General features: G+C 38.2%; 1 protein-coding gene across 11 annotated transcripts in view; it reads right to left on the bottom strand.

Annotated features, from left to right (window-relative positions):
* The window catches only part of MAGI2 (membrane associated guanylate kinase, WW and PDZ domain containing 2), a 717,920-nt gene that overhangs the window by 139,720 nt on the left and 564,023 nt on the right, over positions 1 to 14,177 (bottom strand). For all 11 annotated transcript variants that reach the window (XM_039570838.1, XM_039570837.1, XM_039570839.1 and 8 more), the window contains 2 exons: positions 11,374 to 11,495; positions 9,752 to 9,934 (listed from right to left, as the gene is read on the bottom strand). In XM_039570838.1, the coding sequence (XP_039426772.1) occupies positions 9,752 to 9,934; positions 11,374 to 11,495 (305 nt within the window). The remainder of the gene's footprint in view (positions 1 to 9,751; positions 9,935 to 11,373; positions 11,496 to 14,177) is intronic.

Below are 14,177 nucleotides of genomic sequence, written 5' to 3'. Positions count from 1 at the left end.
CTTGAGTAATTTGTGTCCAAATAGCCTCCTTGCTTTTTCACCTTTACTCTTTCACATTTTACTTTACCATATTTCTTGATTTCTGTATGATCTCATTTTCTGCTAAACATATAGCACCTTTGAGCACCAGAAGGTCTCCATTGACTCTTTTTATAAAAGAGACTGAGGCTCATGCCTTAGGTTAAACAGGTTGTGTATGTCTTGTGTTTATGGTTTGTGTTGCATTTGTCCATAAGAGACAGGATTTTTGTATTATCATAGATCGTATTTCCATTATGCCCTCCCTTCCCATTAAATTACTTCACTGTTGGTTCCTGGGTTAAACAAAAACATAACTGCAGGGAGAATCTGGTCAAAGCTGAAACAGCTGGATAAAAGACAGTAAGTGCTGTACATGTGGAATCTAGCATTGCTGGACAGAGCTCAGCCATCTCTAACCAAGTATCTTCAGCTTTCTATAGCTGGTGCTGGAAGAGTTGCTCTAATGGCTTAAATACTAGAAAAAACTTATCACATATAAGCAGACCTGTTCACATACTCTCTCCTGCAGAGGATTATGTGGCTTATGGTTACATAATCCAGAATTTCACCTATTTACATGTCCAGTATTTTACTGTTTCAAGTAGCAAGCACACGTTGTCACTCTTGGGACTGATAAACATAGATCAAAACATAGTGTCAAATGTGAACTTCTTTCAAAATGAAGTAAGTGCCATAAACCAAGTGTATTACGAGTTGTCTCCTGTGTATAAATATGGATTTTATCAAAGCAAAATGAAAGATTGGTGTTCTTTTCAGATTCTCCTGCATTTCTGTGTAATATGTGGACTTGAAAAAAATGAGCGACTCACTTCAAAATGACTTTTGAAGAAAATTCACCACAGGAAAGAAAACAAATTACATGTATAATATTCAATCCTAATATTGGCATATTCTTTATGGTACCAATAATATATGAAGCAAAATATTGTAAGCGCTAGAGATGAAAATGAATTTATAATCCCCAGTATTTGGTTGAATTCAATCATCAGACTTCTTATAATGTTGTTGTCTGAATAGTTACATGAGAAAGAATTAAGCCTATTAATTTTAAAAGGGTTTCTGTTGCTTCTTTTAAGTATTCATAAAACCACAAATATTAGTTTTGAATTAGGCCAGGGGAAACAAATACTCTTAAAACTGTCAGAAAAGGATTATTATTGCAGTAATTAATCAATCTCTAATAGATGATAAAGAAAACCAATGGGGTCTATTAACACACTCCTTGTTGAAGGAGGAATGAGGTTGTTGAAGGAGGTGTCTAATGTCATTTGAAAGAGCCTTTGGCATTTGAGATATATGTGACCTGCAGGTACCACACAGGACTTACAAGAGAGTGCTGCCTGGAAAGGCAGGAGGAGGCCAAGTGGGATCCCTGGAACCTTTAATGGCACTGGACACCTATGTTTATGCAGCTGAACTGCCCCCGCATATTGGTAGTCTCAGAAACCTCCTGGAGGAAACATTTTCCTCCCTATTGCCACCCTTCTTGTGGATATATCTTCCTTACTGTCTTGCTTTGAACCACCTTGAGTTAAGGTACTAAGCCTAAAACTTGAGATAGAAGATTCCCAAAATTTCTACATTATGGCAGACTTTAGGACTAAACCTCAAGATATGGAGTCAGAGACCACAGAGCTCCATTTTTGCTAACAATGCAAGCCCAGAATCATCTCATGAAGTGAGACAGTGTGTGATGTGGAGAGAAGAATTTCCCAAGAATTTTTAAAAAAATTGTTCCTGTGACTTAAACAACATACTGTCCATTTTCAGAAGCATTTTGAAGTCCAGCTTAGATGCTCTGCTACAATTGCTCTTTCAGTTTGCATAAATAATTTTAATTGAAGACTTCAAGGGAATAGACAAATGACAGGGCTAAAAAGAATCAAAAGCTCTCTTCATATCTCGAGGAATGTCTGTTTGTAGGCAGTACTTAACAATGCTCAGTAGCTCGGAGAGGCAGCGCAGACTCAAGCTCTATCGGGCAGAACAGATACCGACATGTGGATTTTTTGCAACTCAGAGAGAACACAAGGGTATGGATTTCACACCAGCCAACTAAAAAATCTGACAAGGTACACACAAAGACCCCAGATATAGACAGTAATAGTGTGTGGTATACAAAATATGGATACTGTTTTTAGTCTAGGCTCATCTCTGTCCTGGCTAGCATTCAATGAATACCTCACAATATAGTGAGTATCAAAAGAAGGAAAATATGAAGGAAACATTAAAGTAAGAACCGCATGGAGACTAAAATTCAGTAACTTTGTGACAAAAGTAGGCACCTTTCCTAGTCCTTTGGTTAACATAAGGAGAAATTTACAGATATTACTGTGACTGCTGTACCAAGTTATGTGAAAGCCATAGAAACATAAAAAATATAATGGAAAATCAATCTTAGAAAAAAGTAGCACAAACACAAAAAATTTCTAGCAACCTAAGTACTACCTCCTGATCTTTCTAATTACATGCAGAACTCAATGAATTGCCTGCCTTAAAATATGAAAAAAAGGGGAATTGAAAAAGAATCTCTTAATTGCTATTAATATTCCTAAGAGGCAGGTATTAGGTTTACTGTCACCATCACACATTTAAAACCACAAGTCATATCCATTTCCACAGTGAAAGTGAGTCTTAATATATGATATCAAATAAATAATAAGACTGGCATTTTTTTTCTTTTCTTCATGTTTGAAACCCCTTAAATATAATGTGGTCATGCTTCAGCACTTTCCTCTGTGACAGGGGAATAGAAGATCTATCCTGTAAAATTTAAGATTCACATTTAGTCCCCTTTAAAGAACAAACAATTAATTAACAGTTTTGCTTTAAAGATTTCTGGTTACATAGAGACTCAGGTTAAAATTGTGAGGACCAGCAATACTGATAGATTGTTAAAACAGGGTTAATTTTAACTACACCTCTTGAATGGTTTTGGCATTAGTTATATGATGTGCAATTTTTTATGGTGAGAAATAAAATATAAAGTTAAATGGGATGTTGTGTGCTACAAAAAGGGGAAAAAAAAGGTTATATCTGTTTGTTTTAGCTATGAATTAGCTGGGCATCTATTAACTCCATCCTCATGTCTGGTGTAAAAACCAAAGCACTCACATTGTGGTTCCAGAAAATCTCCTCTGTGGTTCCTCTCAATCTCCTTGACTTAAAAAAACAAATTAAATTGTGAAATGAAAGAAGAAGACTGGTACTGAAAAACCAGGCTGAGGTTTTAACAAATAGTTACTCTTTGTATGTCTCACAAACAAGAAAATGTAACCAGCACCACTGGTGGAAGGAACTGTAGATTTTGGTTGTATCTGATGCAAATATAGTACTTCTGCTGTGCTTTGCACCATTTCATCATCTGCCTGGAGGATGCTGGAATACAAGCAGTAAATATAACACAAATTCACACTGACTGGCCTAACGTGGGTGGGAGAAATCACTCTCTCTGATGCCTGAAGTAATTTGTGTTATTGCTGTTAGTTACTTTCCAAACAGTTAATTTTTGTTCTCTGAACTCCATGGGATGATTAGCAACATATGGAGACAGAGAGAGATGTGCAGTCTCAGCTAGACTAAAACATCAGATAAAACATCCTAGCTTCCAAATAAAGCAGGGGTAGTAAGGGAAGCTGATAATACAAGCTGGTTTTGTATGTGCTGCTCTGCTCTCACAGTCCTGTCTCACCTGGAACCAGCTTGCAGCTGCAAGACTGACATTTCATGAGGCCTTGGTGCATATTAATGGAGTGTTTTAGCCTGGGGAGGCATAACAGCAATGAAAAGATAGTGCTTCCTCAGCAGCCCAACTAGTAGCCCAGCTCCTCATGCTCCTAACACCATGCCTTAACTTTGGGAGGCCAGTTTTCCTAGAGCCACTGGATAAGGAGGTATCAGGCAGGTGAGATAACTAAATTTCAGCCAGCTTGTGGTACTGTGGAAATCAAGCCCTACACGTATGTGACAGGCTCCTGGTCAGTGTGCCTCTCGAGATGGCAACTGTGGCAAACAGTTGGCTACCAAGGGCAGAGAATGTTGTAAAAGAGATTATCAGTTGGGTTTTGACTGACAGTACATCAGAAGGACATGACAGGTTTGAAAAAGAGCATGTGGTGTGTGGTCTTGATACTTGGAGTAATGTTCTGAAAGTATTAATATTTCCAGATGACTGCCAAAACATAGATTTTAATTTTAACATATTTGCTTCTTTGGACTGAAGGCATTCTTTGTGCATACATAGTTCATCTCTTCTGTTGCTCAAACTAGACAGCTTGTATCTCAGCTGATCTCACATTAGATGAGATGATGGTTTGTTCACATGATCTGACAATGGATAAACGGAACAGAATTAAGGATCTCTTTGAACTTGTAAAAATACACCCTTTGCAGATATCCCCAATTCCTTCTGTCTTGAGTACTCCACTTTTTATAAAGGTTGTAAGATATTAGCCTTACTGTGAAAAAAGTACGCATTAATGAAACTAGATAATTATTGCCTAAGCCTAGTGACATTGTAGGGTCAACCACCTGATAACGGCTTTGGGTTTGCTCTTACTCACTTAAATAATAACATTTAAGTCTTTATAGATCAACAAGTGTGGTTTCTCCAATTTGCTTACATTTAAAGTAACCTCAACTTCTTGAAAAATTCATCATATGCAGAAGATTGTTATGGTCTTGACAGTACATCCACAGACAGCAGCAAGGCCATGGGTCACTCCTTCCAGCATTTCTATCAGCTCATTCCCTTTGGAGATCTCTAAGGTGCAGTAGAAATTCTGAGTGGTAGATGTGGGACCAATCCCTAGCTTTTGTCTCTAGGCTTCATCCTATCACAGTCATACAAAAGTAATAGATGTCTGTTTATATGGTAGGTGTAGACATCTGTATTGTAGACAAGTATATTTGTTAGCTGAAACTTATCTTTATGAATTTCCATCTCTAAAATAGATCAATCAATATAGAAAAACTACCATTCCCGAGAGAACAACATCTAAAAAAGCCCAATTCTGCATTGTTTACAGATGATTTAGCATCTTAAAGCTGGCCAAGTATATGCTTGGCAGATGAAATGAAAAAATATGTTTCCCCTTTCTTGATTCACACTGTTGAGCTATGACATTTCACCACACATTTATGTTTCTGGAAAGTTCAACCTGCAATGACCAAAGATACTCATCATCCAGAAGGGTCATCACCAGACTCCAAGAACCACTTGAGCACCATGTCTTTGAACTGTTCCCTGGAAACTTTCAGCAAAGGAAATGAAGCTTGCTGAAATGTGGAGAGTGAGAATCTTTCCCTGAGCATGATTATGTGGGAGTGTTTCAGTTTATCCAGTCCATTGAATAACCTTGAGAATCGTAGGAGAGTTCTTGCCTTTGCAGCTTGAGCTTTTATCTAACTCAGCCACAGGCCTAAATCTTTGTTTGCCTTAGAACAGCAGTCAGTCAAAATCAGTCACTGTACAAAAATCTTTTCATGTAGATGCAGTCTTTTACCAGTGATGTTCACTCAGCATTTTAATGGAATGCAGGGGCCTCTTAAATATAGACAGTATTCTATCAGCTGCATGAGGCTTCAGACAAGACAAAGCAATGTAACCTCCCAGAAAAGAATGTGGTATCAGCTCCTAGGCTGTCCTGAGGTAGACAGAGATGCTGTGGAGTGTAATGTTCATATACAGAAGCTTGATGGAGCTCCAAATGCTAAAACATGTCCTAGAAAGGCATTTTCAGGATTATTAACAGCCATTAGAGCACAGATGCTAGATTTACATGAGGGCATAATAGCCCTACAAATTCTGAAACATCTGGCAAATAGGATCAGGAATGTAATTTTGGTTGTTTTTGACTCATCCACTGAGATGTGGTTCCTCTGAGTCTGCTTGTGAGGTTTATTGTGGGTCTAGGATAAATATAAATACCTCTTAGTGCCCATCACTGAGCACCAAGTGGTGCTGATAGATTATCAGGACCTCAGATATCTCTTGTTGCCTCTCAGTGCTCTTGGTTTGCCTCACTGCTTTGTTTCACAGCAATGCCAGGTCACTGTCAGGCAGCTGCTTCTGTGTTCCCAGTGGCTTCCAGGCTTTCAGCAGTGTTCCTCAGGGGTCAGTACTGGGACAGGCACCATTAAACATCTTTGTTGGTGATTTGGACACAGGGATTGAGTGTACCCTCAAGAAGCTTGCCAATGACACCAAGCTGTGTGATCACATGCTGGAGTTCCACCTGGTTTAGTGGAAGGTGGACCTGTTTCTGGTATGGGAGGTGGGACTGGATGATCTTGAAGGCCCTTTCCAACCCAAACCATTCTATGGCTCTATGTTCCAAAGGATGAAATCCAAAATTGGTCCATTTTGAAACCTTCAGGTCAAACTACTTTGTGTAGTAGAGTGACAATGTCTTACACAGACTCACTCTTTGAACAGCATTTGTACCTGACCCCTACATTAGATTTTGGGTGGAGAAATAAACCAAAGCTACAATGGTAGTTTTCTGTGAGCTTATTTCTTTAACAATTAGCTTGAAGTACAGCTTTGGTGTCTTCAGCTTGCGGCCAAAGATTAGGTAAGATAAAAGAGATGGTGCCTTTTCTTCCTTTTCCCCCCAAATCTAATGCAGGTCTGAAGCATGAAGATTTCGATAACCACTAGGCCAAAACCACCTTGCAGCCTTGCAAGGGACAGGGTCCAGAATTATATTAGAGCTGGGAGCACCACTGCCTGTGGTTATCCCTTACACTCAGGTTGTTCACAGATCATTGTCACTACCCTCAGAATTTCTACTATGATGCCCTATTGCCACAATATGATGTTTCAATCACTAATCAAAGCTTCCCATGACTCTGATCATATCTGGAGTGCACATAAATTGAACAACACACAGTTTGTATCAAAAGAATAAATAAAATCAAATTTAAAAGCTCTATTCATTATCCAATGATGCCTACTTAACAAACAAAAAGAAACTTATGTAATTTCAAGTAGTTTTCAAATGTAAGATTTTAACAGCTTTATGAACAAAAAGCTATTGATAGAACCTGGGAGACTTTCATACCTTCCGCTGATTATATTGTAAAATAGCTGAATAGCGAGAGAAATTCTAATTCAGGAAATGTGAAAAAGATTTGATATCAGAAAATACAAGCACTTTGTTGAACAGTGCTTTTATAAACATGCTGACCTTAAATATATTTTTTCAGTTTACCATTACCATATTTAGAAATTACTTTATCATAGAAACCATGTTAGATGCCACAATTCTTAGTCTGAGATTCTCCAATTACTTTACATCAGAATCTGTCACTCTTCTTAAAAATGAAGACATTTGAGGCCAAAATTTGTTCTGAGATCTAATTTTGTATGTTTGGGGTCACATAAGTATAGAGTGATTATATATTTGAATGTACATTTCTGCTTTGCATTCCTAATGTAGTTGAATTAATTACCTGAGGATAAAACCAATGCTATTTCTGTGCATTTTAAAGCACATTTTTCTTACATATTCTTGTCACAATCCATGACTACAATAATGACCATAAACAGTACTATGAAACCCATGTTCAATTTCAGCATAAAAATTCAAGTAAGTTTCGAGGATACCCTGTTTTCCAGAGGAAAGAACTCCATATGACCAAGTTCACTAATAACCAGCCCACACTCCAGAGGGCTTATCAAGTAACTATATTTGAGTGCTTAATCTGAGAATGCTAAACCATGACAAATAAGGAAAAGCTCTCATGCCATGTATTAGATAGTATGAAAATCTTAGGGAAAAATGAAGTTTATGTCACTGAAATCTTCTGAACTTCAGGAAGTCCGTTGTATCCTTTGTTCACTTAATCACCTAATTTAATAAATTTTGCCTTTGGTAACTAAATTGCATTAAGTTAAAATGGCAACATGAACCGAGAATTAAAAAGCTATTAGATGAATGTATTTTATAAAATCAGTGCCAAAAATCTATATTCTACTTCTTTCTTACGTTTTACTTCTTCATATAAATTTTCTGTTTATCTATTTGGCATTAGAAACATCATGCCGGGTATAACATTAAATTTCAAGCAAATTCTGTTTGTTTTGGTTTTTTTTGGTTTTTTTTTTAAATAATACTTTTCACAACCTTCACACTTCCTACTTGCAGAGTTCTGGAGAGTCCTACAAAATAAACTAGAATTCAGGGTGATTTATTCTGACATATGGATATGACTAGGATAAAAAAGTTGACAACAATAAAAGAAGGATGAAATGAAATTTCCAGAAAAATCACTTCAGACTATTCCACTTGCATCATTTGTGCCTGTGTGAGTTTGTGTCTGCTCCCTGTACTGTAACACACTAAAAGGATCCTTCTCTGCTGCTGTTATCCATCCACAATGATTAGTTATCAAAGTTTAGAATATCTTTACAGTGACTCTGGCCACTATGAACTTGGTTTTCTGCAAAGGCAACAAAAATCTCAAACTACCATGTCTTTCTTTCAATGTCTTGGTGAGAAATGGAAGGATAAACTACGCACGCCTCATTACCAATGTGCAGCATGATTTATTATCTGAGGAACAAGGACTGAGGGGAAGAGATGGTACAGAGTGACAGGGCTGCTCAAACACAGGAACACAGTACTTCAGTCCCTACTAACCAGCTGCACCTGTGGAAAGCCCAACCAGACCTAAAGAACAAAAATCACACAACAATAGAATGGTTTGTGTTGAAAGGGACTTTCAAGGTCATCTACTACCCTTGCCACCCACTAGACCAGGTTGCTCAGGGCCCTGTCCAGCCTGGCCTTCAACATTTCCAGGGATGGGGCATCCACAACTTCTCGGCAAAAGTCTTCACCATGAGAGTGGTGAAACGCTGGGACAGGAGTCCATGTGGAGGCTGTGGAATCTGTGTCTCATGAAATTTTCTCAAGACCTTGAGAAACCTGATCCAATCACAAAGTTAGTGCTGTTTTAAGCAGGGAGTTAGTGATTGAAGGTCCCTGCCAACTGCAATAGTTCTATTATTTTCTGATTTTCTTTTCCTAAGGAAGGTGACAGCTGCTTGGAAACTGAATTCATCTTCCTTCAAAAGAGTTTCATCCATACAGAGACCTGATGTGACCTTTCAGACAGTGCTTTGCAATCTTTATCAATCTGTGAACATGAAAATGTTTGCAGTGGTGGTCCAGATCTTCAGAGCAGCTTTAAAGCTCTTCAGAGAAGTTTCTTTTATTTCATGAATTTTCACAGATTCTTTATTAATAGGACAAAAATGCCTATGTGTCCATATGCCACACTGAAAACTCTTGTGATGGTTCTAATGAGAACAGTATTGGATCAGACTCAACTGATTATTTTGCAAAACCATCCTTTCTAAAGAAATAAATTTGCACTTAGTAGTCTGTGTTCTCTCTCTCTCTTTTCTTTCCACGCAGACTTCCCTCAAGTAAAAACAGCTTATAAACCGTATCCCATTTTTATCTAGGAAAATGCAGAGATCTTTCCTCCCTTAAAATATTGGGAAATGGGAAAAATAAGCTACTTGGCATTTATTAGAAAGAAAAGTTACAAGAAAGTTTTACCAAGAAACTTACCTTTTCTACATATTAACACAGAAAGTCATATGGAAAATGTATGCATTCATGGAGAGAGTGAGACTCAGAAATCTATTTCTCATTCTATTTCTTATATAAAAGAACAGAGGAACCTTCATAACTACCTGTTTCCATTTTCCCATCTTGTGCTGCAGGCCCATCAGGAATTACACTCTTCACCTGGAGAAACTCATCCGGTTCGTCCCCACCAATGATGGTAAATCCAAAACCCATGTTGCTTTTCTTAAGAGTTGTGCTGAGGAAAGTCCCCTTCAGCTGTGATGCATCACGAGTGAAGAGTGGTTTTTCTACATCAGTCAACACAAACAAGAAAGACAAAAGTTCTGATCTAGTCACAACACAGCAGAGACATCAGATAACAATACTGGCTGCAACCAAGTGACAGTGTATCAAAGACAAGAAAATAAAGAGTGCAGGCATTCCAGGGAAAAATATTTGTGAGTTCTTGTACTAATACAAAGCTTAAAACATATTTCTTATCTATGGCAGATCAGCCATAAATGAAGAGATATAAATATCCTTTGATATTAGAAATCCATGTAGAAGTGGATATTGTGTGGCTAAAATAATTACAACAATAAAACTGATCTGTGAGGTAATTTAAAAACCTCTTTCCTAACCTATAAATTCAGCTTTGTCTACTAAGTAATACGTCCTTCATAATTTCCCTCCCAACCACAACGAGGAAAATATCCCCTCTGAGTATCTCATTGCATTTGTTACCAAGAAGGGCTAAATACTAGGTGAGCTTTCCTCTCCAAACACACGGGCTTTAGGCATCCAACAAGTGACACACATGGACTGCTGTGCAAGCTTTGTGTCCCCTCCTCGCGTGCCTCGGGGTGCAGTGTGGGTGCTGGTGGCTCCCCATGCTTCTCTCCTGTGCCGCATTCGGTGAGGGAGGGCTGGGGAAGGTGCGGAGTTTGTGACCCCAGCCGGTCCCAGGGCGGTGGGGCTGGCGGCAGTGGGGACGTACCATAGAGCGCGCGTGCCCCGGCGGGGTCGCGCCGGCACTGCGACAGGTCATTCACGCTATGGCACCTCTTGGGAGCAGGGCGCAGGCGGACAAATTTGGGTCTAGGTAAGGTTGATGAGGCGCTTTCTACTGTTAGAAAGGAGAACAAGCCTCATTCTCTGACTGTAACCTTACATTAAAATTAATTTGTCTATACCAGTACTGTTTGCTCTTATACAGCTCATTTTGAGTGCTTTAGTTTTTATGTTACCAAGTGGCTGCATTCTTGTAAACTCCTGTAACACTGTGCTTGAGGCTTTTAACTTAATTGATACTTGCTAGATGAGCTAGCTTAGAAACATACCAAACATCAATTAAGAGTAATTTAGAGAAAGTACAATTAAGTATTTCAGTGTTGCCAACCTCGGGTGCTCAAGAGAGAGTCGTACATTCTCAGGAACAGAATTTATGATTTTATTGAGAAAATTACTTTGGGAGTCTCATTGTGCTTTCAGTTTCTCAGCCTTTAGGAAACACTAGATTCAACTTTTCTGTTTTTTCTCTGCACCTCTGAAGGTTTTAGTTGGCTCATCAGTCCTGCAACTAATGGAATCTGGACATCTTAAGGGAGAAAATTGCTAAGATACAGGTGATAACCTTTTGAGAATTGGCAACACTACTCTTTTAATCAGCCTATGACAAAATCATTGTCACATAAACAGAAGAGCAGGATCTTTCATCTTAACTAAGATAGCTGACATAGTACTGTACCTCGGAAACCTTGGGCCTGCATAGGCTTTGTTCCAAGTTCTGCGTTGGGCATGTTATGCTGCTGTAGCTTCCTTTTTGCTTCTAGGACAGGGTTTTCAAATTGAGTTCTTCTATTTATGTGGCTGGAAAAAATTTGGTTTTGATTAAAAACCGGGTTCAGTTGGGTAAAATGGTAATTTTCACAGTAGGGTGCTGTATGTGGCTAATGCATGTGTGGTTAGAGAGCGAAACCATGATGGACCCCCAACGGGCCTGAGTGTGTCCCTTACATTTCACAGAATTTCATTGGGGATGAGAATATACAGCCAGTGCCCTGAGTAATGAACAGCAGTGAGCATCATCCTATCACTTCAATACACTCTGCTACAGACAAATGCTTTTGATCCATGGGACTGCAAATTCAACAGCAGCACTGCTGAAACATGCTACAGCAACAGCTTTTCATGTCTTCAGCATGACAACTGTTCTGTGTATGATTCAAAGGATCTCAACCAGTTTTGTGCATTATTATCAATTGGTTGTAAGCAAAATTATTCAATCACTTGACACACTTACAGAAAAAGAAAAGCCTAGAACACAGAGTGCTTTTATGATGGTAATTTAGAAATAAATCTAACATAGGTAATAAATTGAAGATTATTCCTTTTTAATACTGTGGTGCGTATCTGCTCAGCTGCACAGAAAAATCAGATGCAGAAACTAAGTTAGATGGTAGATTAGAACTACATAGGTCATATATGAAACACAAGAAAAGATAGTATACACATTTTTTCTTGATGATTTACATTTCCTACTACAGCTCATTAAGTACATCTCTGTCATTACACCACTATTTTTCTGCATTGTGTTTAGAACTGTGATGTTTAGTACATACTGTCACCATATCCTTGATTTTAATTCTTTAAAGCACACATCTTATCAGTCACTGAGCAATCTTACAGTCTTGTCCTGGGATAAGTTTTGCATGTTTTCTGAAGGAGGCAAAAGTAGTAGGCTGCACGGAACAAATCTGCAAGATGATCACAATAGAATCACAACAAAGAGAAGGGGCTTGTGCTTCAAACACTGTTCTGGGGAAACAAATACATATGTGCAGAAGGGAAGGCTTATGTCACTCCTTATTTGTTGTCACTGGGCTACTATCTACTGAGGTCTTCTCAAAATCCAATCCCAATCATGGGCTTTAAGCACTTGGACAGGTGACCTGGGAACTTTCAAAACTCCAAGATCCTAAAAGGGTCTCTCTTTTTTTACACTGAAATGACCTTTTATGCCACATTAAGCACCTTTCATGTCCTTTGGGATTCTGATCCTACCACCGCTTCAAACAAATTAAGTGTAATTGCCATTGGGAAGGGAGGTAGAGGAAATGCAGCAAGTCCTGTGGGAGTGCAATACACTTGCAAAATAGGATTTAGTGGCTAGTGTTAATGAAATGAAAAGACTTTCAGTCATGTAAAAGAATATTTGATTTAATGAGATGAAGTAAATGTGATAAATCCTGAAGGTGATACTTTGTTCACATGACTATAACTCATTCAAGTGGCTGCTAACTTACTCTCATACTCTAAAATTTTGATTAATAGTTTTCAGTAAATTTTGGTCTATGTTGCAGACAAAGTTCCTCTCATTTCTTTTCTTCTTCAGACAGGCTGTTTAAGATTGTAGGCATTCCTTTCCTAGACTTTTGCTTTCTGTTATTTCTAGTAATTGTCAGGGTCTTCAGCACCTTATTCTACTGCAAACCTAGAAACTTATGATGAAAGGAAGAAAAGCTTTACAAGTTAAAAATGGAGAAAGCAAGACTTACATGCATTAAACAAGGTAATAATGAACTACTAACATAAGCATGAAAAAAGTAATTATGTGATGTGCTTATCATATGATGTATTTCCATATTGTACAGGAAATACTGCTTTTTGCCTTTAAACAAGACAGTGATGAAACTGAAATACTACATGAAGTTCTGAGCACCCATGATCAAATGAAATGAATCTATGTGAAAGGTTTTACAGGAAGACCTGTGAAATAGAATCTTCTGTTATAGAAGATCAAAGGAGTTTTAGCTTTTTATTCAAGCAGAATTAATTCTGATATATAATTGCTTCTATGAATATATTTGGAAGTAAATACTAGAATGTATTAAAGATGCCAGGATTTCAGACTTCAGTTCTGTAGGCTTCTCACAGGAGAAGCCTGAAGTTAGAAAACAGCTCCCAGTAGGAGATATGGAGTACAATATCTAGCTTGTTTTGTGTTAGCATTTCATAAGGTCAAAACCAGGGTTGTTACACAGTGGGTTAATTGCTTCAACAGAGGGATCATCTCTTACTTTAGGGGCTCTAAAGTATCCTGCCCTGTTCTCCAGCTGCCCTCCACAAGAGCTTAGGTTTCTCATGGCTCTTTTTGCCATATCATGCAGATGTAATGGATATCCAAGATTACACTCCAGCTCTTTATTCAGGACCTTTCACTATGCTTAGTGCCATGTTATAATTGCAGGGCACATCTCGGAGCTGCAGGAGGGCCCTTGCAGGCCTAGGTTTCAACTTATATGTAGTTCTGTGATATAAAAGAAGTTGGGATTTTAGCTAATATCAGATGTGCTCATGGCTCAAGAAAGATTAATTACTGTGGTACTGACATCACAGCTAGAATCTGTTTTCTACTGCCTACCTACAGTTTCTAGGCAGAGTTTAAGTTGTGGTTTGGTCCATTTACACAGAAATGTCTTTGATAACAAGTATCTTGAAAATGACATTTTGTCCTATCAGATCAGATAGGAAGACTGAAAGAGGTACTTG

This window comes from Corvus cornix, chromosome 1A (genome assembly GCF_000738735.6).
Source record: "Corvus cornix cornix isolate S_Up_H32 chromosome 1A, ASM73873v5, whole genome shotgun sequence".
Lineage (NCBI taxonomy): Eukaryota > Metazoa > Chordata > Aves > Passeriformes > Corvidae > Corvus > Corvus cornix.
The sequence above is the reverse complement of the archived record's forward strand: the minus strand, read 5'-3'. Positions and strand labels throughout refer to the sequence as shown.